This window comes from Budorcas taxicolor, chromosome 11, assembly GCF_023091745.1.
Source record: "Budorcas taxicolor isolate Tak-1 chromosome 11, Takin1.1, whole genome shotgun sequence".
NCBI lineage: Eukaryota > Metazoa > Chordata > Mammalia > Artiodactyla > Bovidae > Budorcas > Budorcas taxicolor.
The window spans coordinates 133,039,283-133,065,952 of NC_068920.1; the positions used below are offsets into that span (position 1 = coordinate 133,039,283).

Below are 26,670 nucleotides of genomic sequence, written 5' to 3' on the forward strand. Positions count from 1 at the left end.
TCCAAAGAAATTTTTATTAATATCCACTTCATAGCTCCTTGGACCGAAACCTGCTGGTTCATATGAACAGTAGGGCAACCACATCCTCCAGTTTGCTTATCACTACCTTCTGGTAGAGTTGGGATTTAGACTCTGACATTCTGCCTCATTATGATTAATTAACCAAAGTATTCTTGCATATGAATGGGCCTTATTCTGTGATATTTTACCCTTGCTTTTCTGCAGAATAGCTTACTATTTTGTCTTTTTATTTGAATATTTGTAATGTAAAGATTAATAGACCATATAAGTGTCTTTATAGGGAGTGAAGCCTTGGCATTTAACTTAGTGTTGCTTCATAATTTTGTAAAGTTTAGCTCTTGCCTAATGTTTAATATTATTGGCAGTCTAGGGCATTTAAATAAGCCAGACAGAGAAAGACAAATATTGCATCATCTCATTTATATATGAAATCCAAAAAAGTTGAACTTACAGGAACAGAGTGTAGATGAATGGTTACCAGGGGTTGAGTAGTAGAGGAAATTGGGATATATTGGTCAGAGGATACAAATTAGCAATTTTAAGATAAATGCGTTCTGGGGATATAATGTTCAGCATGATGACTGTGATTAACAATACTGTATTATATACTTGAAATTTGCTTAGAGAGTATATCTGAAATGTTCTCACCACATACAAAAAAAGGTACCTATGTGAGACAGTGAATGTGTTAAGTCAGCCTTAATGTGTGGCAGTCATTTAACAATATATACATATATCAAGTCATCACATTGTACACCGTAACTTACACAGTGTGTTGTCAGTTATATTTCAGTAAAGGTAGGGGGAAAATCTGGCTAAAGTAATAAAATTGTGTGTTTGTAGGGGTGGTGTTGCTTGTGAGTGTCTGAGTGTATTTTAGAGTGGTCAGGAATATCTCTGAAGAAATGAAGTGAGGGAGAGAGTCCATGAATTTCTGAGGAAAAGTATTACAAGGGGAGGGAGCAAGAACAGAGGCCCTGAATTAGGAATGAATTGGTTATGTTTGAGAAAGGGCACGAGGGTAATGTGAGAAAAGTGAGATGAAAGTTTCATGTAGAGTTTCTTAAACTCTATTAGGAACTCAGATTTTCTTCTGATTTTAATATTTTAAAAAGTGACAGGGGTTAAAAATCAGAGGAATATGTAACTTAAATTTTAGGAAGATTTCTTAACTGTCATGTGAATAGACTGATGAGTCATTTAAGCTGGTGTAAAAGAAATTACGGTTTTACATTGTTGAAATTTGCTGTTTCATATTGGAATACATTCTTAAATGTGGTTATGTTATACATCATTTTAATGCACATTTTTCACTTTTTTTGCTAATACTTACTACTTGCTGTTTATTTTATGTTAGACTATAGAAATGATGCTAAACAAAAAGCAAATTTGAGTGATTTTTTTAATTTGAGTTTAAAATGAGTCATAAAGTAGTGGAGAATGACTCGCAACATCAACAATAACATTTGGCCCAGGAACTGCTAGCTAATGTACAGTGCAGAGGTGCTTCAAGAAGTTTGGCAAAGGAGATAAGAGCCTTGAAGATGAGCACAGTGGCTGGCCATTGGGAGTTAACAACGACCAATTGAGAGCAGTCGTGAAAGCTGATGCTGTGAAAACTACAGGAGAAATTGACCATTCTATGGTCATTTGGCATTTGAAGCAAATTGGAAAGGTGAAAAAAGCTGATAAGTGAGTGCCTCATGAGCTGACTGCAAATCAGAAAAATCATTGTTTTGAAATATTGTCTTATCTTACTGTACTCAACAACGACGAACCATTTCTCTGTCAGATTGCGATGTGCGATGAAAAGTGGATTTTATATGACAACCAGTGACAACCAGCTCAGTTGTTGGACCAAGAAGCTCCAAGGTACTTCCCAAAGTCAAATTTTCATCAAAAAAAGGTCATGGTCACTATTTGGTGGTCTGCTGCCCATTTGATCCCCTAATAGCTTTCTGAATCCTGGTAAAACCATTACATATGCTCATAGATGAGATGAACCGAAAACTGCAATGCCTGCAGGTGGCATCGGTCAACAGAAAGGGCCCAATTCTTTTCCTCGACAGTGTCTATCCTCATATTGCTCAACCAACGCTTCAAAAGTTCAACGAATTGGGCTATGAAGTTTTCCTCATCCAGCATTATTCACCTGACCCCTTGCCAACTGACTACCAGTTCTTCAAGCATCTTGACAACTTTTTGCAGGCAAAATGCTTCCACAACCAGCAGGAGGCAGAAAATGCTTTCCAAGAATTCCTCGAATCCCAAAGCATGGATTTTTATGCTACAGGAATAATAAATAAACAAACTTACTTCTTGTTGACAAAAATGTGTTGATTGTAATGGTTCCTATTTTGCTTAATAAAGATGTGTTTGAGCCTAGTTAATAATGATTTAAAATTCATGGCTGAAACTGCAGTTACTTTTGTACCAACATGTATGGATGTGAGAGTTGGACAGTGAAGAAAGCTGAGTGCCGAAGAATTGATGCTTTTGAACTGTGGTGTTGGAGAAGACTCTTGAGAGTCCCATGGACTGCAAGGAGATCCAACCAGTCTATTCTGAAGGAGATCAGTCCTGGGTGTTCTTTGGAAGGAATGATGCTAAAGCTGAAACTCCAGTACTTTGGCCACCTGATGTGAAGAGTTGACTCACTGGAAAAGACTCTGATGCTGGGAGGGATTGGGGGCAGGAGGAGAAGGGGACGACAGAGGATGAGATGGCTGGATGGCATCACCGACTCGACGAATGTGGGTTTGGGTGAACTCTGGGAGTTGGTGATGGACAGGGAGGCCTGGTGTGCTGCAATTCATGGGGTCGCAGAGTCAGACACAACTGAGCGACTGAACTGAACTGAATAGTTAGATATGGCTTTGGCTGCATATAACAGTTCCTTAAATGATTTGGAAGTTTATTATTCTTCCTTCCAGCTGTCTGGAGGTGTAGTTAGTCCACCATTCTTAGTGTGTGTCCTTGTCTCTATGGTTCAGAATGACTTGTCTTCTTCATTTTCAAGACAGGGTTGAGGAAGGGCCAAAGAGGGACGTGTCCATGACTGTGTGTGTGTGTGTGTGTGTGTGTGTGTGTGTGTGTGTGTGTGTGTTTTCTGTCCATGACTTTTGAAAATTTGGGTTGAAGTCACTCCGCCCCACATTGTGTTGTCCGGTACTTGCATTCCACACCTAGATTTGAGTGCACATTTTTTTTTTTTTTCATCTGTAGCTATATAATATTCAATTGTGTAAATATATTGGTTTTCTTAATATCTTTTTATTAGATACGAAACCTTTAAACTTTTTTTTTTGAGTAACATAATGAATATTTTCTTATATTATCAATAGTTTAAAGTTGAATAAAATTGAATTTGTACACTGGATTGTGTGTACATATCCATTTCGTGGCGGTGTTTTATTATTCCCATGTTTTTGCTGTCCAAAGTAGCAGGGAAAAAAACCATTGAAATGTGACTTTTTTTTGCATTTGATCGTTTGTGAAATCAAACATCGTTTGTTGTTTCTTCCATACATTTTTATTATAGGATATTGAATGTGTACATAGAAGTCAGCAATAATATAATGAATATTTTTGTACCATCTCATAGTTTCTATAATTGTTGACTTATAGCCTGCCTTGCAATACTTAATCTCTATCTAAATTTCCTCATTATAACTTTGAAGCACATCTCCAACATCATATAATTTTATCTGTATTTCAGTATGCAAATGTTACTTTATATTTTCTGTTCAGTTGTTTTAATTCTTTTATGAGCTATCTGTGTCCATGATGTATTTTTCTCCATTTTTAGTAATTTTATATGATTTTAATATATAGATAGTAAATACAGGTCCAGTTTTCTGTTATAGATCTTAAGTTGGATAAAGGTAGTAAGTTAAATTTAGGGCATGTTAATTTTGAGATGAAACATACAGGTTGATGTTTAAAAGCAGTTATAAACAGACTGTGCTGCTGCTTTTCATTTATCAAAATGGGAGTGATTGATGAAGTCTTGGGAATGGATGATTTTATTCAGGGAGAGTTGGAGTGAAAAAGAAAAGCTCTAAAATGATACTTGTGAAATATTTAGGGGGTGGTCACAGAAAAAGACTGGAGAAGGAAATGGCAACCACTCCAGTATTCTTGCCTGGGAAATGTCTTGGACAGAGAAGCCTGGCAGGCTACATGGTCCATAGAATCTCAAATCAGACATGGCCTAGCAACTGCACAACAGAAAAACTACGGAGAAACATTTTAGAAAAAAAGAGTCTGGAGAGAGTAGTATCTTAAGAGGGAAAGGTTAATAACATCTGATGTAGCAGAGAGGTCATGGAAGATGTAAACAAGTTTATTTGTTGGATTTTATGGTTAAGCAAATGAGGAAAGAGATGTAGACACAGGACACGGTCCGCTGTAGGCTGCAAGACAGACCTGAGTTTGAATTATGACTCCCACTTAACCTTGCTGCGTTATGTTTGGAAATTTGCTTAGCTATTAGCAAATTTACGATTTGTTATCTATAACAATAGATAACTATCCTGAGGGTTAGTTATCCCACTTCTTAAGTGGGAGTAATGATGCTTCCCTTTTAAGATTGCTGAGACATTTAACTGAGAGAATGATTAGCACTTGTTTGTGTCTTCTTTATAAATGATAGTTGCTGATATCACATCTTGATACCTTAGTGGCTGATCTGAGATATCTGACTTCAAGTGATATCTATTACATAAGTCATATCTATTGTTTGTGATACAATTGCTGTGCTAATTGATAGCTCCTTTGATAGTATAATGTAGATTGTTTCAATTTTAGCTTTCACTTTCATCCACTAATTGCCAAGGGTTCCAGGTTAAGAATGGAAAATGATTCAGGTAAAGAGAGTTTCTGCCTAAAATTTGTATAAAAAGAAGAGGAATACAAAATTGACTTATAAGAAAGCAGTTTAAAGCAAGTCTGTTAGTGGAAAATATTCTTCATTTTCCTTTAAGAATATCTTAAACTCTTCATTCTTAGAGGATATTTTTGCTGGACAGGAATTTTTAAATTACGGTCCTTGTCTTTCAGCACTCAAAAATGTGCTTCACTGTTTCTGCCTTTCATGGTTTCTGATGAGAAACCCACATGAGTCACTTGAATTGTTGTTCTCCTAAGTGAAATAGTGTTTTTCCTTGGCTGCTTTCAAGATTTTAAAATTTTCTTTGGTTTTCAGTAATTTGGTTGTGATATATCTGTGTATAGATTTCCTTGAATTTATGTTGTTTGAGATTAATTGGTTCTCCTGAAATTGTACGTGTGTATCTTTCACCAAATTTGCTAAGCTTTTGCGGCTGTTGTTTATGTTTTATGCATGCTCCTCTTTATTTTCTCATTTTGGGACTCTGGTGACGCCCATTGACTCTGTTCATCTGTTTTTTTGTTTTCTCCCCCTATAACTTTTCTCTCTGTCAAATTGAATATTTTCTGTTGCTCAGTCTTCAGGTTCACTGATTCTCTTCTTCTGTTACCTCCATTCTGCAGTTGAGCCCCTCCAGAGAATTTTGGATTTTACTTTGGATTGTATTTTTTAGTTTTTAATTTTAATTTTGTTTTATACACCACACAGGTACACACACAATAGTATAATCAACCTTATTTTTTTTATTTTCTCACTTGAGTCGTGTCCAACTCTGTGTGACCCCATAGACGGCAGCCCACCAGGCTCCCCCGTCTCTGGGATTCTCCAGGCAAGAACACTGGAGTGGGTTGCCATTTCCTTCTCCAATGCATGAAAGTGAAAAGTGAAAGGGAAGTCGCTCAGTCATATCCGACTCTTAGCGACCCCATGGACTGCAGCCTACCAGGCTTCTTCGTTCATAGGATTTTCCAGGCAAGAGTACTGGAGTAGGGTGCCATTGCCTCCTCCAATAATCAACCTTACTTCTTTGCTAATACTTCTGTTTTTTCCCCCCAAGAATAGTCTTCTCGCTTCTTTTTTTTGTTTTTTTCCTCTTACTTCTTGCAGCATGGTTATAATAGCTGCCTTAAAATCTTTACCTGAAAATTCCAGCATTTGTGTCATCTCAAGTTTATTGTCTGTAGGTTGTCTTTTCCTTTGTTGAGTTACTGTCTTCATATGTCAAGTGATTTGGGTTTGTATATTAGACATTTTTTTTCCTTTTGTGACATTTCTGTTGCAGTAAAACTTTGATACTGACTCATTTGAGTCCTATGGAGAATGTTGTTGGTACTTTATTTTGAGGGATTGGGGGTGCTTTTTAAGCAGGCATTTGGCCTTTTCGGTTCAGGACCCAAGTTTCGGCCTAACCTCTGTGCACTAAAATTCTAGTGTCTAGTTTTTAAAACTTTTGTTTCTGTCTGTCCTGCATATGCACCACTGAGTGCTAACTTTGGGAACCTGATAGTGTGTTTAGGGTCGTGTCCACATATGCTTAGTTCTTGGGTGACCCTAGGAGTGTTTGTCGAACTTCTTGGTGTCACTTTTTGAGCTTCTTTCTCTTTACAAGTTTTCTGATACTTTCTGGCTCCTAGAGAACTTTCTTCCTAGTCCTATGGCTAAATAACTCATGTTTTCATTTCAGCATTTTGCTGCACACTTCCACAGCTGCATCTGCCTTTGATGCCAAGCAACAGGATGGTAGAAAAAGGATATAAACCTTAGGAATTCCCAGCACATTCATAGGATTGGAAGGAATCTGCTTTCTTGAAGTTTTAGGTCCCTGTCCAGTCACTGCTGGTATCATCACTGCCACAGTTGCTGCCTTTGAATTGCTTGGGAGTGGGGTCTGAGAGAAAGGGAAAAAACCAAGAGGATCTTCCTCGCCTTTTGGGGCCCCCTTGACTGCTTTTCAGACAGAAAAAGGAAAGACTTCTTTTGAAGCCATTTCTGTCTGCATTTACTGTGCAGTTTTGAATTGGGGCTGCTTTAGTTTGGACTGAGTGATCCTAGGGGAAATAAAACCAGGAAACTCACTGCTGAGTTAGTAGTACTTCTGGTTTTGGTTTCCTCCTCAAAACCAACTGCTTCCATTTTCAGAGTCCTCAGATAACTAGCTGCTCCATGTACTCTGTCCAGGTTTTTAGTCATATTCAAGAGGAGAGACAGGATAAACTTTGCTTATATCCTTTTTACCAGAACACAGATACTGTTTAATTTCATTATATTGTTCATTTATTTTGGTTAAGAAATTACTGAGCATCCAAAATGTACTAGACTTTGTTTGGAAATGTAAAGGTGGATACTCTTTGAGCTATTTCCAGTAAGTCTATAGGTAGTTATGTTATGTGGGGTTGAAGGCAGAGAGTAAGCATAATTTCATACTATGAATTTATAATAATTAGTAATCTTTTTTGACTCATTTCTGCTTCAGATTTGTGACTGAAGAAAAGAATGTCCTATTTAAAGAATGTCCCATTAATTTTTCATTTACTATCCCAAAATTTAAGGGCTGAAAATTCTCTGGATTTGTATGTGCTGGATGAAATTAATACATAGCTGTAGTAAGAATAAGAAATATAGTTTACATGTGTAATTATAAGAATTTAAGTAAGTAATCTGTTACTATATACTTGTTTCTCAGGTCTTAGAAAAATATCCCAATACACCCATGAGTCATAAAGAAATTCTTCAAGTTATCCAGAGAGAAGGACTAAAAGAAATCAGGTGAGTTATTTAAGTGTTATTTGTAATAATTATAATTCTCAATTAGAATATTTTGTAGTATATAGCAGTCTTCAAAGATTATTTAGTAATAATTGCTTTATTAATTTATAATTTATTGAATTCAGATCTTTGGAGTTTTCAGTCATAGCACGGGTAAAAAACCAAAAGTAAGAAAAAATTTGTTATAAGACAGCTATCACCACACCCATGCACTTTAATTCTTAGGAAGCCTGGAGCCATTTTCATCTACATCTTTTCATGTAATAAGCTTGGTCATTAGCAAATAAAAAATACTCTAAACAGTTCAGAGAATGGTAGGTGTAGTAGATATAGTCTAGGAAAAAATAACCTTGGCCAAAAAGAATTGTGGAAAAAATATGTAAAGCAGTATGTGTTTTAAGTAATAGTCTTATGTTCAAATAAAACAGCCAGGGTCAATTATTATAGGACCAAAGATAAAACACACTTTAATTTCTAAGAGCTTTATTATATTACAACAGGACATAATAGTCACTGTTCATAGTCAAGACCCTCTGTCATCAAGAAATGTTAAAGTTATGTTCAATATACTTTATATGTTAAGGCAGAAATCTGGGTGTCTACATTAGAGACATTTTCATTACAAGAAAGAGGTTGCTGTGCTACTAGTTGTTCTCAGTCAGGGGTGAAATTTGTGTAACGGCCATAGGTTAAGTGTTCAGAATTTTGGGGGGCTATTTTTGATTATCACCATGACTAGACAGGAGGGAGCACTATGGTGATAACAGGAACAGAACGAGGGTGCTAAGTGTCTTTCATGCACTGTGCTGGGCAGCCCTTCACAGGGAAGAATTGTTCAGCTCAGATGTCAGTGGCGTTGCTGTTGAGAAATAGTGAGCTATATGGGAATATTTGTAGATGGATTCTATATTTTTTGATGAATAGCCATTGCACATTCGAGATTTTTTAATTCTTATTTTCTTTAACATGAAATTCCAGATTTTTAAAGTTGACTCTTTTTTAGTAATACAGTTAAAAACTTTGATATGTGACCAAATGTCAGTAAGTTGGGGACAAATTAGCTTTGCTCTGTTAATATTAAATGTGAAGTAAAAGTTTATCTCTGAATAATTAATATGTCCCTGAAAAATATGTGAACATTTGTAAATTAAACCATTAAAATGTGTGAAGAATGAGTCTTTAAACATATTTCTTGTAAATTATTAAAAGATTAATCACTCTTAATTTATCAGTGACATTATTCAAAAGTTTTATTTGAGTTTGACTAGACTTACTAGATTAAGATTAAAGCATAATACTGTAATCCTAGATATTTGTATAGGCTACAGGAGAAAATGATAGTGATTTTAGTTACTTTGAGGAACAAATTCTGCTAAGGCATTTAATATCTTTTTTATGACAGTATAGAATTTTCTAGAATAGGAATAAGCAAGAGATATCAATTCTTTTCATAAAATTAGACTTTTGATACACACTGAGGAAATAGACCAGGAAACCTGGTATAAAGAGATCAAACTCTTAACAATGCCCTAGGTCTAAATGACAATTGCAGGATCATCCATCTCTAACATAGTAAGGCTCTGTGGCTGTAAACTTGTCATTATTATTTCTAGAGAGTAGGCAGGAACAGTGAATGAGAAAGAATACTAAATAAGAACAGAAGGGGGAGAAAAAAGGAAGAACTTAAAAAAATGTAGCAAGATGATGGCGTCATCAAAAATAGCTTCTGGCTTCACTTAGTGACAACTTACAAATAGCTGTTCTTGATTAAGCTATTGTGGTAATACAGTTATGTGACCACAAAGCAGTACTTTTAAAGTCACCAAGTGACTTCCATTGTGTTCAGTTCAGTTCAGTCGCTCAGTCGTGTCCGACTCTGCGACCCCATGAATCGCAGCACGCCAGGCCTCCCTGTCCATTACCAACTCCCGGAGTTCACTCAGACTCAAATCCATGGAGTCAGTGATGCCATCCAGCCATCTCATCCTCTGTCGTCCCCTTCTCCTCCTGCCCCCAATCCCCCCCAGCATCAGAGTCTTTTCCAATGAGTCAGCTCTTCGCATGAGGTGGCCAAAGTACTGGAGTTTCAGCTTTAGCATCATTCCTTCCAAAGAAATCCCAGGGCTGATCTCCTTCAGAATGGATTACGGAACTTAGTTTTGCCTGTCTTACTGTTCAGCATTATTTAACACAGATGACTGCTATTAATACCTCCTTCTTGAAATGTTTCCTTAGTTGAAGTATCCACAGACGTTCCTAATTTTCTTTCTTTCTCTGTAAACTTTTCTTCTCAGTTCTTTTGCTTATTATCTTCTCTCCAGCTCAAGTGCAATATTGTCCATTCCCGTAACTTTGGAGAGGGGTCACTTTTGTTAGTTTCCCGTTTTGTAGGGATGGGCATTCCCACCTAGCCTTTGTACATGCTGACCCCTGTACTCAGTTAACTCTTATTTTTTTCAGGTGTCAACTTGAGTATGTCTTTTTCAGAGATCTTTGACTTCCTGATCTATTAATAGATCACATTTCCCATTTTTATTTTCTGTGTTCTTTTTTCATAGGACTTAAGATTTGAAATTGCATATTGTTTTGGTCTTAAAATCATGTATCTTCTCTATAGCTTACATTAAGCTAGTAGCTCCATGAAAGCAGGACATTATCTCCATCCACTTGGCATTCTCCTTCCCCTCCCCCATTCCCCCCCAGGCTTGGCACGTAATAGACATTGCTAACCTACTTGTTAATGAGTATATGAAGTATCAGTGATTGGAAGGTCATATTCACATGTAGTTATAGCTTACCTTCTTGCTGCATGACATGTCACATGGTAGGTAGTCTTAACAATCTTTAGACCTTTTAGGTAGATTATGAGATGAAATAGATACTTTGCTTATTGAAGCTGTGCTCCTTTTTAAAGTTTTACTTTCATTCCTTAATCCTTAATACAAGCTTTTCCACTTTTTCCATTTTCTTTCTTCCCCCCATTTTGAAGAATCTTGCTTAATTTTGGTTATTTCCTACTATATTGTTTCATTTTAAAATATAGTAAAATGGATGCTGCTCCAATATCTGTCAGCAGATGAATGGATAACTAAAGTATGGTATATACAGTCTGTGGAATATTGTTCAACCTTAAGGAGTGAGATTCTGATATATGCTACATAGATGAACCTTAAAAACACACTAAGTGAGTATGTGTATAATTGATTCACTGAACTATACATGGAAAGTAACACAACATTGTAAATCAACTATAATACAACAAAAATTTTAAAAAAGAATATGAAAGAATGTGTATGTATATAGATAGATATCTAAACACATGTTGAGTGAAATAAGCAGACAGAAAAAGGCAAATATTATACAGTTCCACATACATGAGATACCTAGAATAGGCAAACTCATAGAGACAGGAGATGGCATAGAGGTTATCAGCGGCTGAGAGTAGGGAGAATAGGGACTTACTGTTTAATTGGTACAGAGTTTCTCTCTAGGATGATGAAAAGTTCTAGAAATGGATAGTGGTAATGGTTGCACAACATTGCAAATTCGCTTAATGCCATTGAATAGTACACTTAAAATGGTTAAAATGGTAACTTGTATATTATGTATATATTTTACCATAACCAGTCAACAAAAAGAAGTATTAAAAATGAAGTGATTGGCTCCTGGTTGAGAAAGATTGTAGTCCCTTTGAGAAGTTAGGTGGTAAGATTGAAAATCATTTACCCAAAGTATGGAATTTTGTATGAATTAATTAGAAACATGTACAGTATTTTAGAATATTATAACATTTGAATTAAATGCTCCTTATAACTACAAAACATACCAGCATTTTAGAAAACAGAAAAAGAAGGTCCGTGAATTTCCCCCTCACAATAACTTATGATTTCATGCATTCCATTTTGTTTGTTTGTTTTTAATTCCTAAGTGAATCCTGTTTAAAGATAAGAGTTTCCCAAGAAAGTCCCAGGGAAGAAAGAAGATATGGATTTTGTTGTTTCAGGTGAAAAGAACATTTTGGAGTATTCTAAAAGTAGCTTAGTTCTGTTGAGAACAGATAAGAAGATGTGAAAAGAGCTGGAATAACCTTTGGGAAGAAGAAAAGATAAAAAGTTTTTTTAAAAAGAAGAATTTGGAACTTTTAGGTTGTAACAGTTATTGGTAATTTAGATAGATGCCCTGGGGTATTTGGTCATGTTTTAAAAAAAAGTTTCTGTACTATTTGCCAATAAATAGTTATTTCAGAAAATTTTAAATGGTTTTTAAAAATGTGTTGTGACTTCTCACCCTTGTTAAATTTTTCATGCCTAAAATACAGCCTAATTGTTTTTTCTCTTAACTTACATAGGAATGGTAACTGGGCAATAGTTCCCTAGTCTTGAGCTCTTTGACACAGAATTGCTTGTTCCAAAGTTGAAGTTCTGTCAGAACCTTTACAAAAAATTCTGTAAGCTTTTAATCATTTATTTTTACCTATATCATTTCCTTTTTAAAGTTAGTATTGTTCACTGAGTAAAGATTTTATTTATTGGGTTGACTTGGTTGAAAAACCCCCATTCTCACTTTAGCTGATGGGTTCTAGATCATGCTGTACATTTATGTGACTCTAAATATTAAAAGGATAACTATTTTTGTTTTCCTCTCAAGACACTACAAATGAAATCAAGGATTTGGAGAGACATGTATCCATTTGAGAGACATGATACCATTTGACTACTTCAGTTTCTAAGAGAAATTATTCAGGGTTTTATTTTATCTTGAATCAGTGTAACTTGTGTAGCAAATGTCTGTCCTTAGCCATCAGTATTTAAAATAGTCTTTCAAACACTTAACATGTTTCCTTTTTGTCTGATGATGTAGATTTTCCAGTTTACAGGAAGGCTAACTCAGTGCTCCCCTCCCCTCTATTCCTCTTTTCTCCTCACTGGAGTCAGTACTTCCTGTGATTGCAAAGTATCCCATCAGACATGCATACAAACCCCAGAGGTAATTCAAACTCCAGCCTCCTGAATATACTCACGCAGCTTCTCGGAGCTGTTTCTGGGCCTTGGGGCATTCTTTTTTTTTTTTTAATCTTTTAAAATTAGGTGTGTGAAAGATCCCTATCTTTGAGTTATAGTTCTGTAGTTCTCAGGGTCCAGTCAGTAGACAGAAGCTACCAATACATGGTTTAACAGGGAAGTTAGGAAGTTAACTGTTAATTAACTGATTGATATTAACTGGTAACCAAGAATTAACTATTAAAAGGTAAAGATAACATAGAAGAATACAGTAATTACAGACTTGGGAAGCAACTGTAGGACTAAGGCAGTGTGCCCTAGGAAAGAATAACTTTCCTGTTCCCAGATTCAGCTCTCCGTGGAGAAGGTGGGGCTCTGGTTCAGTGGATGACAGAGTTCTCTGGTGCCATAGCCTGAGGTGGCGTATCAGAGGCCACCTTCTGGGTACTAAAAGAACTTGCTGGAAAGCCTCCTGCTGGGTGTTCAGCTGGGGAGCCAGCTGAGCCACCAGCAGAATTTTCCAGGGAGGTACCCTTAGGCTTTCTGCTGAACATTGCTGAAGGGTGAGCCACTATAGAGTGTCCCTCATACTGTTGGGTGCTGCAAGCTCAAGAAGAAGCAGGCTAGAGTACACTAAAACCAGAAAGGAAAGACCCCATTTTTTCTTTTTGCAGTGTCCTCCCAGCACTCTACTGACAAAAGGTAACATTGAGCCAGCTGGCAAAGGAGAAATGTTTCTAGAATCCAACTTCATTATCAAAGAGAAGGGCAAAGAAGGTTGGATTTGGAGCTAAAACTCAATAAATCGATAACTGGCACAGAAAGCGTCAGTAATTTTTCCTGAATAACAGGTCATTGACTGGTCCCATGTACCACTTTTGTTTAGTTGATTTCTTTCCATCTGTGCCCCAGCTAAACTGGTACAGTGCTGTTGCCTGTTTAGGATCTGAAATTTCTTCTCTGTATTCAAGACATTAAGCCATCATTTATCCTCATCTCTTACGAAAGAATCTTGAAATCTTTCAAAGTCAACTGAGATATTACCTCCACAAAGCTGGTGGCTTTTTCCTTTTCAGTTCAACATATCTTCCCTCTCTCAATATTTTTCTCTTTTAAAGAAGATTTGGCATGCAGGATCTTAGTTCTCGACCAGGGATTAAACCTCGAGGGGAGTTTCCTGTTTTGTTCCTGTTATTGGTGATTTTTATTTTCTCTTTTATCTTTGTCAGTCTTGCTAGAGATTTGTTAAATTTTTTTTTTTTTTTTAGCGACCAGAGTTTTGTTTCTTTGCTTTTTCTCTATTGTTATTGTCATTGTTTTTCCACTTAAAAAAATCATTTTATGACTATGATGAGGATATGGTCTCTGTTGGGATTTTAAATGTTCCATACATGCTTGAAAAGCCTGTGTGTATGTTTTCTCCTGGTTTGGGGGTAGAGTGTTCGGTAAATGTAAGGTCATTTTGGTTAACAGGGTTGTTCACATCTTCTGTACCATTATTGGTTTTCCTGTCTATTTGTTTTATTGATTATTGAAAGAAAGGTGTTGAAGTTTCCAAGTATGGTTGTGTCTTTATTTCTCTTTTCGGTTATTTAGTTTTTTGCTTCAAGTATTTTGAATATTTACTGTTAGGTGCATATTCATTAAGGGCATTAAATTCTCTTAGTTGACCCTATTATCATTCTGTAATTACCCTGTTTATCCCTGGTGTTATTCTTCTTGTATGTTTATAGTGGTTGCTCTAGTGATTATAATATATACCCAACCTTTCACAGAATTCTTAGGATTAATATTTTACTGTCTTTAATAAAATGTAGAAGCCTTACAACCATTTAGGTCCCTTTATCCACCCTCTATCTGTTATAGTTGTCATATTTGTTACATCTCACACATGGACTTCCCCACCAGACAATGTTGTTATTTGCTTTCTGGCCATAAAGAGCTGAAAGACTATTTTTACCCGAATGTTTACCATTTCATTTGCTCTTCATTCTTCCCTTAAGTTCCACATTTCCCTCCAGTATCGTCTCCCATCAGCCTGAAACACTTCCCTTTCAGTATTTCTTTAAGAACTGCTCTGCTGGTGATGAATTCTTAGTTTTCCTTCCTTTGAGAATGTCCTTTGGGAGGGGTAGAGGAGGGGAGGCTTTCATTTCGAAGAATTTTTTTGTTGGATACAGAATTTGGTATTGATAGCTCTTGTATTTCAGTACTTTAAAAATGCTGCTCTACTGCCTTCTTACCTCCATGGTTTTTGGTGAGAAATACATGCTTGTTTCAATTATTGCCCTCCTGTAAGTAATCCTGATACACTGTTTTCTCTGGTTGCTTTCAAGATCATTTCTTTTTGCTTAGTTTACAGCAGTTTGATTTTTTAAAAAACATATCTAGGTGTGGATTTCTTTGTGTTTAAATCTCTTTAGCATTCCCTGAGCTTCTTGAATCTATAGCTTTATATATTTTGCCAAATTTGGCAGATTTTCAGCCATTCTTCAAATATTTTTTCTTCACTACATTCTTTGTCTTCTTCCAGTGTCATGAGTCTGCTCATTTTTCCTCAGCCTTTTTCTGTCTGTATTCCAGATGGGATGATTTCTGTTGCTCCTTTGTCACATGCTCTGACACTTTGTTCTGCATTCAGCCACTGAGCCCATCCAGTGAAATTTTACAAATTTCTGATATTATATCCTTTAATTCCAAAATTTGTGTTTTGTTTTTTTTTTAATAGTTTTTGTTTCTTTGCTGAAAACTTCTGTCTTCCCATTAATTTCAAGTTATCTTTGCCGCATGGATATAGTAATAATGCTTTAAAGTTTCTGACTGTTAAGTCCAGCATCTGGGTAATCTCAGAATTAGAAACTGTTGATTGTTTTTTCCTTGAGAATCTATCACATTTTCCTGAACCTTAGATTATTGAGAAATTTAAGGTAGTATTCTGGATATTTTGAATAATATATTGTTTTAGGTTCTGTTTTTCTTCTAAAAGCTTCTGTAGAATACTGATTTCTTTCTTTTTTTACAGTAAATAGCCCAACTAGTCACAGACCACATGTTCTCTCTTCTGTGTTAGTTTGATAATCACTTCATATTTTAAAGCCTTTGCTTTGCTGTTTTGGATCTGTTCCTTGTTAGTCTGAGGTGTGAGCAGGGATTCAGTTCTAAAAAGCCTTTGCTGTGTTGATGGGGAATGTCCTGTGTGCACCTCAGAGATGAGCCCAGGCCTTGTGAGGGAGTTACGGGAGACCCTTCTCTGGTTCCTTTCTCTTAGGAATTCCATACCACACAACCCATTCTTACAGTTTTACTTATCCTCTACAGTAGGACATCTCCTCAGCTAGGTCATGCTTTTTAGTCAGAGTGGTGAGAAGTACACCCCAGAAAACTCACTCTCTGAGAGTTTACCCAGCTGAAGTTTGAGTATAGTCCACATGACTACCCTCACTTATTAGACCAACTGCATAGTTCACAGATTTCCTTTTTTTTTTAAAGACTTTATTTTATTTTTGGCTGCACTGAGTCTTTGTTGCTGCATGTAAGCTTTCTCTCGTTATGGTGAATGGGGGCTACTCTCTAGTTGCGGTGCACAGGCTTCTCATTGCGGTACCTTCTCTCGTTGTGGAGCATGGGTTCTCAGCATGTGGGCTCAGTATTGTGGTGCACGGGCTTAGTTGCTCTGCAGAATGTGGAATCTTCCCGGAACAAGGATTGAACCTGTGTCTACTACATTGGCAGGCGGATTCTTAACCAGTGGACCACCAGGGAAATCCTCACAGATTTCTAAGACCACTCTCAAGGCTTGGTAATTTGCTGAAAGTACTTGTGTAACAAAGAAAATTGTTAAGCACTTGGTTTTGAAAGGATACAGATTAAGATTTGTCAAGGGAAGAGACACACGGAGTCAAGGTGCAGTACCCAGCGCAGAGCTTCCAGTCATCCTCTCCCCATGACTTAGGATAACATCAGTGTGTGACACTAAGCAGAGTATTGTCAACCAGGGAAGTTCACTTGAGCCTTGGTGTCCAGAGTTTTTATTTATTGGGGGTCCATCATGTAGGCATTATTCAGTTTTCAGTGTCCAGCCCCTCTAGTGGTCAGCCGATACCATGTGACCCAAGCCCCCGCCTTAAATCACATTGTTGGTATGTATCAAAGCCCCTACTCCAGATTGCAGTGTTTCTATGTGGCTGGCCCTGATAGGGCCTAGTGATTATTTCTTAAGCCAAGGGCAAGGCCAGCCTTCTGTTCAATTCAGTTCAGTCGCTCAGTTGTGTCCGACTCTTTGCAACCCCATTAATCGCAGCACGCCAGGCCTCCCTGTCCATCACCAGCTCCCAGAGTTCACTCAGATTCACGTCCATCGAATCAGTGATGCCATCCAGCCATCTCATCCTCTGTCGTCCCCTTCTCCTCCTGCCCCCAATCCCCCCCAGCATCAGAGTCTTTTCCAGTGAGTCAACTCTTCTCATGAGGTGGCCAAAGTACTGGAGTTTCAGCTTTAGCATCATTCCTTCCAAAGAAATCCCAGGGCTGATCTCCTTCAGAATGGACTGGTTGGATCTCCTTGCAGTCCAGGGGACTCTCAAGAGTCTTCTCCAACACCACAGTTCAAAAGCATCAATTCTTCGGCGCTCAGCCTTCTTCACAGTCCAACTCTCACATCCATACATGACCACAGAAGACGGACCTTAGTTGGCAAAGTAATGTCTCTACTTTTGAATATGCTATCTAGGTTGGTCATAACTTTCTTTCTAAGGAGTAAGTGTCTTTTAATTTCATGGCTGCAGTCACCATCTGCAGTGATTTTGGAGCCCAGAAAAATAAAGTCTGACACTGTTTCCACTGTTTCCCCATCTATATCCCATGAAGTGATGGGACTGGATGCCATCATCTTCGTTTTCTGAATGTTGAGCCTCAAGCCAACTTTTTCACTCTCCTCTTTCACTTTCATCAAGAGGCTTTTTAGTTTCTCTTCACTTTCTGCCATAACGGTGGTGTCATCTGCATATCTGAGGTTATTGATATTTCTCCTGGCAATCTTGATTCCAGCTTGTGTTTCTTCCAGTCCAGCATTTCTCATAATGTACTCTGCATAGAAGTTAAATAAGCAGGGTGACAATATACAGCCTTGACGTACTCCTTTTCCTATTTGGAACCAGTCTGTTGTTCCATTTCCAGTTTTAACTATTGCTTCCTGACCTGCATACAGATTTCTTAAGAGGCAAGTCTGGTGGTCTGGTATTCCCATCTCTCTCAGAATTTTCCACAGTTTGTTGTGATCCACACAGTCAAAGGCTTTGGCATCGTCAATAAAGCAGACATAGATGTTTTCCTGGAACTCTCTTGCTTTTTCGATGAGCCAGTGGATGTTGGCAATTTGATCTCTGGTTCCTCTGCCTTTTCTAAAACCAGCTTGAACATCTGGAAGTTCACAGTTCACATATTGCTGAAGCCTGGCTTGGAGAATTTTGAGCATTACTTTACTAGCATGTGGGATGAGTGCAGTTATGCAGTAGTTTGAGCTTTCTTTGGGATTGGAATGAAAACTGACCGTTTCCAGTCCTGCGGTGACTGCTGAGTTTTCCAAATTTGCTGGCATATTGAGTGCAGCACTTTCACAGCATCATCTTTCAGGATTTGAAATAGCTCAACTGGAATTCCATCACCTCCAGTACCCTTCTGTGGGTAATGGTAAATTCTATACTGTATGATCTCATGTGAATTAGGTTTTGACTTCCCAGCATGCCTGCTATCTTAATTTTCAGTGTTTTAAGTAGTTACTTTTTAAAAATTGACATATAGTTCACATACCATTGTAGTCTACATTTTAGAGCATACTGCTCAGGTTTTTTTTTTTTTTAAAGTTTACTCACCCAAAACATTTTCATCACGCTGGAAAGAAGCCCTGTACTCATTAGCTGCCTCTCCCCTTCCTTGTCCCCTGCAACTCTCCCCATGGTCCAGCCCTAGGCAATTAGAAATATGCTTTTTGTCTCCATGGATTTACTGATTTTGGATATTTTGTGTAGTGAAGTTACATAATATGTGGTCTTCTGTGACTGGCTTCTTTCATATATAATGAATTTGAAGGCTCATTCATATGGTAGCATTTATCAGTACTTCATTCCTTTGTTGCCAAATAATATACCATTATATACATATGCCAGATTTTATGTATCCATTCATCTGTTGATGGATATTTGGTTGTTTCTACTTTTTGGCTATTATGAATAATGTTACTATGAACAAGTAATAATGTTACTTGTACTCATGTACAAGTTTTTTTTTATAAAAGTTGCTTTTTATATTTTTGTCTACAGTCTTTTGGTGTAACAGGCAGATAGGCTGGCTGTTGTGGGCCTGCTTTGTCGTCACCAGTACCAGAAGTCCTAGTCAATTTTAAATCATGAAATTGGGTTGAGCTTTAAATTCATGGAATCTTCCATGGTGAACCACAAATTTCAAGTTGGAGAATCCTGGTGTTTTTCTTTGGCTTTGAATGGAATTCTAGATTTTGGTGTAGCCTTTGTTTTCCAGTCATTTTTAAATTATAGTAAGGAGGGTTGTCACAGTTTGGTGTAGGCCATTTAACAGGTGTTTTATGACTAGGTGTTTGGAACCTGAGTGTCAACTGTATAATTGGAGCCTGGCTTTTCTAAAACCAAATAAGTAAGTGGATGTGAATAGAACACAGTAAACCAATGCGGGTCCATTGCCATGGTTAAGCATTGTTCTGTCCAAATGGAAATACTAAGCCTACTGAAACATTTACATCTGAAAATTACAAGACATGTAGTCTGATATTTAGATATAATTTATGAAGGATGTGCTGCAGCATTTTGAGAGTTAAACGTATTAAGGAGACAAAGAGGACTTTACTAGATTATGCAAGATATGGTGTGGTTTAGATTAGGGTGAGGAGAACAGACAGATTTGAGATCATGTTTCAGGACTTGCTAATGGATTGGATATGGAAAGTATAAGGAAGGAAGAAATGAAAAATTATTTCTAGGATTCCTTGATTGTACTGTTGCCATTTACCATAGGGAGGAAGAACAGAGGAATAAACTGGGAAAGTGAAGGGGGTTAGTTAGTAAAGAATCCAGTGAGCATATTTAGTGGATTCAGAAAAAAAGTTTTGAACATCATGAGGGGTGAGGAGAAGTGTTCAAGTGTGGGGAGTGGTTTTGTTATACGTGTTAAGACAGCAGTTGAAAAGAAAAGGTAGTGATGACTGGAGCTGTAGAGTAGGTATCTGTTTTTTTGGGTGTTGATGAATAAATAGTTCCAGGTATGTTATAAAATCTAAAAATAAATTCTTCTACAAGTCTAGGTTTATAAGTTAGGTACTGAAGACAGTTTTTTAATGTAAATTTTTACTTTTGGAAAATTCCACACTATAAAGTGTGTATCTACCACATAAATTATAAATAGTTCTGTCACCCCAGACTGTTTAAGGGTTAATTTCAGATGTTTTATTACTTCCATTATGTACTTAACACATAGGAACTTGAGAGACTATGTGCTATTTGGATATTCTGTTTTGTTTTTAAAAACAGAGCAACTAAACATAGACATTATGCATACATCCTATTGGTAAAGCATACAGAGAATAGTACATAGTACATAAATCAGGCGCTTATGTATACTTTGAGACCGTTCTGGCTAATCCTTAAAATGTTACCATTTTTTTTTTACTACTTCTATCCTTAGTCTTTTGTAGAAATTTTCTCTGCCAATCACCTGTGGCTGCCATTATTATTTACAAATGTGCTTTTACAGCAGTGAATTTAGGACTTCAAGCCTTCCTTCTAAAGTAGCCATTGCTTTCAATAACTGCTCCTCCACCCCCGAGTTCTTTTACCAGCTTTGCTCATTCTGTTGGCTGTATTATCTTGCCTCTTTTTCATCAGTATATCATCTAGTAGAGAAAGTTTTTAGGAAAGAAGAAAATAGTATTCATTTCCTGAGACCTGTTCTTTTTACTAGTTTTTGGTTGTTTGCTTTTTGGTCTTTCCATTCATGAGTAGAAGAGGAAAGAGAAATTTAAAAGATTCTGGGTATTGATGAATTTTTTATCCACAGATTTAGTGTTTTCTGAGACCATTTATGAGTGGTCCCAAGTGACCCCAAGGGTTCATGATATATAATAGTAATTTTGCTGAGGCCTGTATGAATTTGAATCTTATACACCGTAAAATTGGTGTGCGTGGGTAAGCCGTACAGCTAATAAATGAGCATAGCCAACTGCCTAGCTTTAAATTAGGTTGATCATTGCTTATTTGCCACCTCTGAAACAAGTTGGGAAGTATTTAAAAGCATTGATTCTTTATGGAGGAAGAACTGGAAAGGAAGACTAAGTTTAAGTTACTTGGATGTGCATTCCTTACAAAAGGAGTCTGTCTAGTTCTGTTTTACAGCTTTATGCCTCTGATTAATAGTACTCTTTAAGGGGTACTCTCTTTTGCATTCCTCATCCTCTTCTCCCTCCCCAACCTCTTTCCCAAAAACAGTCACCTGATTTCAGTCATAGAATGATATAGCTGGAAAAGATAAATAGGATATTACAGTTATATCTCACTTTATTATTGAAGAATTAAGGCCCATCGAGATTGAGACTTGGCCAGGGTAGCACAACTAGCCTCAGTGAAATAAAAAGTCAAGCTTCCTGCTGACTTTTATTCTTTTTTTTTTCAGTATATACTGCCTCTACATCTGTCGTTCTCCCTTCCCTCTGACTAGTATATTTGCTCTATTGTTTTTAAAATAAAACTTATACCATGTGCTAACATAGAACAGTAGATTAGTGGCTGTCTAACTGTAAATTGCTTTCTGGAAGAATTTGAAGTAAAAACTCCAGCCATTATAATAATTTGTCTTCTCAAAGGGCCAGTAGGTTTTTAAAATTTTTTATTTTATACTGGAGTATAGCTGATTAACAATGTTGTGATAGTTTCTAGTGGACAGCACAGGGACTCAGCCATGCATATGCATATATCCATTCTCCTCCAAACTCTGCTTCCATCCAGGCTGCCACATAACGTTGAGCAAAGTTCCCTGTGCTATGCAGTAAGACCTTGTTGGTTATCCGTTTTAATAGAGCAGTGTATCCATGTTGATCCCGACTCTGTGACTATCCCTTCCGCTCATAGAGCCAGTACATTTTTAAAGAACTTTTCCTATAGGAACATTTCAACAGATCTTGATAGTGTTATCTTACAGAGCTCAAAATTGTTATCTACAGGGAGTTTTTTCTTGTGTTTCAGTCTTGTATCCCAAGCAAGCCCTTTCAGAGTTAGAATTGTAAAGCACTCTGGGAACCATCTAGCAAAAATTATGCTTAATAAACATCTTCCAGATTAAAATGTTACCTCTTTGGAGGAGTCCTGATTGTATCTGATTAGTATTGAATGCATTTACTTATGTGCAAAATACTCTTCCTCACGAGGTATTTAAATATGTTTTAGTTCACTTCACACAAAAACTAATCCAATTACCTAAATTTTTTTCTCACCTCTTCTTATATAAAAGTGTAAAGCAAGGGAAATAAAGTCTTCATTCTCTACTACTTTGCGGCAGAAATCATTGCCACAGAGCAGATAATTTGACTGTGAAACTGAATTGCCTTGAGATGATTTCATTAGAAAGAGCTCAGCTTAAGAATAAAGAATATTACTAGTTAAATTGATACCACATTTATCTAAGGTTAGCTGATACCTTTGAGTTCAGCCTATACTTTCTTTATCTGCTAATTTTAGTCTGCTTCCAAGCCTGCATACCTTGTAGGGATGTCAGAAGGATTATGAAAAAAACTAATAAAACACAAAAAACTTGGATATTAAAAGTATTTTTGTCTATTATTATTTAGCTTCATAATGAGTTACATTATAGAACAAAGGGAAGCTAATAAACCTTAGAGTCTATAGCCGATTGCTTTATGATGGTTCCTTGAAATTTGAAATGCATGGGAAGGATATTAAAGAATGGGGTATATTCAGTGTATCCACATTCAACTTTAAGCTGCTGTAATAGTTTTACTCTGCCATGTAATTAAGGTACTACAATTATTATCTTAAATGATTTAGACTCTTTAATTGATGTATTTTAGACACTGATATTTGAGACTAAACTTGTAAATTCTAAAGAAATTTATGTTTTATGTAGCAAAGTATGGGGGAGAGTACTAATTTGAAGGATATTGTTGGGAAGGGAACGGAGAATTTAATTTTTTGGCTTAATTGTTGCTTTGTAAAGAAAAATTAAAAGCTCTTTGTTTTTTTGTTTTTCTTTTCCTTCTTTGATTTTCTTGGGGTGCATTCCAACTCCAGAAGGTAAGAATTACTTTATTCTAAAGAAGTATTATACAGTTATAAAGCACTCTTTTACATGTTTAATTGAACTTACTGTTGGATGCATGATGTTTACTTTATAAAACTAATTAGTGTAGAAACTAAGAGCGATATTAATGTGTAAATATTGGTTGTATATGCTTTTTTGTTATGGTTCTTATAATTTGTAATAATCACTGGTTATACTTTTAGAAACCCAGTCTACATTTAGTTTCAAGATCATTATTTGACTTTCTAGCATAGGAATGCCTAGTATTCTACAGACTAATAATGAAAATATTTAAGAGATTGGAAATGTGTGAGCTAACACTTGCTGTATGGCTGTAAGATTAAAAATGTATGTTTATGCTCTTACTGATTTAGAGAGAGTATTGGTAAATCCTTTAAAGGAATAACACTTATTTAAAACCAGGCCCAAAACAGGTTAAAATTCACCATCACCGATGTGATGGACATGTGTTTGAGTAGGCTCCAGGAGTTGGTGATGGACAGGTAAGCCTGGCGTGCTGCAGTCCATGGGGTCGCAAAGAATTGGACATGACTGAGCTGATTGGTAAATCCTTTAAAGGAATGACACTTATTTAAAACCAGGCCCAAAACAGGTTAAAATTCTTAGTCTGAGTCTTCACTGAATTGGCTTTTTGTCTGCCGTTTTAGATAAACATTTTAGATAACCTCTGTTATAACAGTTCCCATGTTAGGGTTATTATATGCCTGCGACACTTGACAGTAGGAACCATATCCATGTGTTTCCATTTCACTAGGGCATGGCATGTTTGGCTTTTAGTTAGAGCTTAGTAAATCTTTTTAACTCTAGTTTAATTTCTATTCCATTTATTTTGTTTATAAGAAACTATTCATTTTTGAATTTTAGTTTATGGAGGAAACCTTATTTAAGGTCATACAAACAGTTAAAATTATAATTAAAAATTGTTTTAAATAGGCAAGAAAAAATTTTGTTTTTTTGAGTGGGTCTTATACTTCATTAGGTTCTTTTGGTATGAATAATAGGAACCAAATGTGAATAACTTTATCAAAATGAGATTTATTTGAATATGGGGTAGCTTACAGTTTCAAAGGAAAGAAACAGGCTCTGGAATTAAGAGAACTAAGTTAGCTACAGAGATCAGGCAGCTGACACTTGAAGGATGGGCTCATCAGGGCCCTCCAGCTGGGATGAATTAGTCTATGTCTACTTTGCTCCAGGTTAAAAATTCAAGGAAGACTGGCCTAGTGTCCAGGGATGGTGAGACATATTAATGGACAGTCCTACAAAGACTATTTCCAGTGGTGTAGGGCATAGTTCCTCAAAGCAAGATTGCATGTTCTTTTCCGGAGGAAGAAAGAATATATTGACTAGGCAGAGACAACAAATGTCCACTGCACTGCTTCCTGTAGAAGATAGGAGTACAACAGAAAAACCTAAGCCCCAAGCAATTGTAAGAACTGTCTCTCTATACACATTCTCCCAGTGGTAACATTGTGCATCACCACAGTACAGTATCACAGGAGAATATTGCTTTTGATACAGTCTACCTGGCTTTATTTGTATTCATTTATGTATGTGGGTCTGCGTGTGTGTGTTTGTGTGTGTGTATGTATGTGTTTTAATTCACTCTGCCCATCTTTGCCTTTTAATTTGTATATTTATGCTATATTTAAGATAATTATTAATATTTTAGAGTTTATGCCTGCCATTCTGTTGTTTTTCCATTTGTTTCCTCTGCTTCTTGGTCCTGTTTCTCTTTTCTTGCCTTGCCATGGGTTATTTTTAGGATTCTGTATTGGCTTATTTATACTGCATTTCTTTTTGTGTCTCTGCATAATTTTCTTAGTGTTTGCTATGGGTATTACAGTGTACACATGTGATTTATCACGTATCCACATCTTCCTATATGAGCTTTACCATAACTGTAAGTTACTTCTGTGAGTTGGAAAATGCCAAGAATTGGTACAATTTGTGTATTTCAATTTACTGTTTCAAAACTCTAGAGCTCGATATGAGTGAGTGCCAAGAGTGACAGTTCTTGTTTAAAAACAGAAAATAATTGTAATCAATAAATAGCCTTAGCTATTTAGGTAATTAAAGTGAAAGTTACTCAGTTGTGTCTGATTCTTTGCGACCTCATGGATTGTAGCCCACAAGTCTCCTCTGTCCATGGAATTCTCCAGGTAAAAATACTGGAGTAGGTAGCCATTCCCTTCTCCAAGAGATCTTCCTGACCTAGCAAACCTGGGTCTCATACATTGCAGGCAGATTCTTTACTGAGCCACCAGGGAAGCCCAGTTAGGTGTATAATCTTTACTGTAAATGAACAAGAATACCAGATAGAACAGAGATAGAAAATTACAACAGATTCTTACTTTTTGATGTACTTAATCAAACCTGATAAAATTTTATTCTTCTCTAGCTCATTTCTTTTAGGACTGTTTCCGTAACTTATGTTGACCAGTATTTTGTTTCCAGTTTCTGTTATCCATACTAATTCTTTATCCTCACATGCAACTGTCTATACCTCTTTAGTTCAGAAATATACCGCTTTTTTGAAACTTGACCCAGCCAGTTAAGAAATGTTAGTATCTTGATCAGCTGAAATAAAGGCAGTTGATATTTCTTTATATATGTAGCTGTTAGAGTGCCCTTTTTAAGCAACTTGTTGTAGTGAAACCAGTAGAGGAAATGGCTGTGGACTGATAGGAGTCAAGCACTTTATATTCCATATATTTACTTTAAAATAAAGCACAGAAACACTGGACTCTTCCCACCACCCCCCCACACACCACCTTTTGAAATGATTTTGCTCATATCTCACTGGTAGTGGACAAGCTATACTTTTTAAAAAGCAATAGTGGGGGAAAAAGACAATAATAGGAAGGTGAAGAGACTGAAGATTTACAGTGATGTATTGAAAGGACAGAGAGAGTGTATAAACACAGTTTCTGAAGGATCTTTTTGTTTCTATGACCTCCCTCTCTATGCTATTCCTAGATTGCTCTCATATTTATTTTGTGCCCTTTCGCTGCCCTGTTCAGACTTCTCATTTTGTGGTCCCAACTGGGCCTCCTCCTTCCAGCATGCCTGGGTAAAAGTTTATCTTGCATACCGTCTTACCCTCTCTGCAGGGGTTTTATTTCCATTTGTTTAACAACATGTTTGGGGAGGAAAATAGTTTGAAGAAACTAATTCTCTAGAAAATAGATCAGTAGATGCTACTTTTTACATTTAAAAACTACATTTATTTCTTTTTAAGAAGTAGATTAGTAGTTCACCTACATGAACTTCTCATTGGAAGAATTGCAGGTAATATGACCAAGGGAAAGCAAGCAAAAGGTTTTAATGAAAGAGTTTGTAAGAGTACACAGTATTTCAGTGAATTTAAAGCCTACCGAAACTATTAATTTAATGATTTCTAAACGCACCATTTTCCATCGTAAGGACACTGTTGTGTTCAATTTGCTTTGTGTACTCTGTCAGGGTAAGCATGCCACAGATCAGCTGTTGATTTTAAAGTTATGTGGTGCTGATTTTTTTCCGTTAGTATGTGGGTAATGAGTGTGTGTGTATGTGTATATATTATGTGAGTGAAAGATTCTTATGAGTGTATTGTTTTTTCACATTTAATATTGACCTGAAATAGGGTTTATT

At 36.6% G+C, this 26,670-nt stretch overlaps 1 protein-coding gene across 1 annotated transcript in view; it reads left to right on the forward strand.

Moving 5' to 3' along the window:
- ASXL2 (ASXL transcriptional regulator 2) overlaps positions 1–26,670 on the forward strand; it is a 108,483-nt gene that overhangs the window by 34,478 nt on the left and 47,335 nt on the right. The window contains exons 2-3 of the mRNA XM_052648456.1: positions 7,596–7,678; positions 11,529–11,531. Of these exons, the coding sequence (XP_052504416.1) occupies positions 7,596–7,678; positions 11,529–11,531 (86 nt within the window). The remainder of the gene's footprint in view (positions 1–7,595; positions 7,679–11,528; positions 11,532–26,670) is intronic.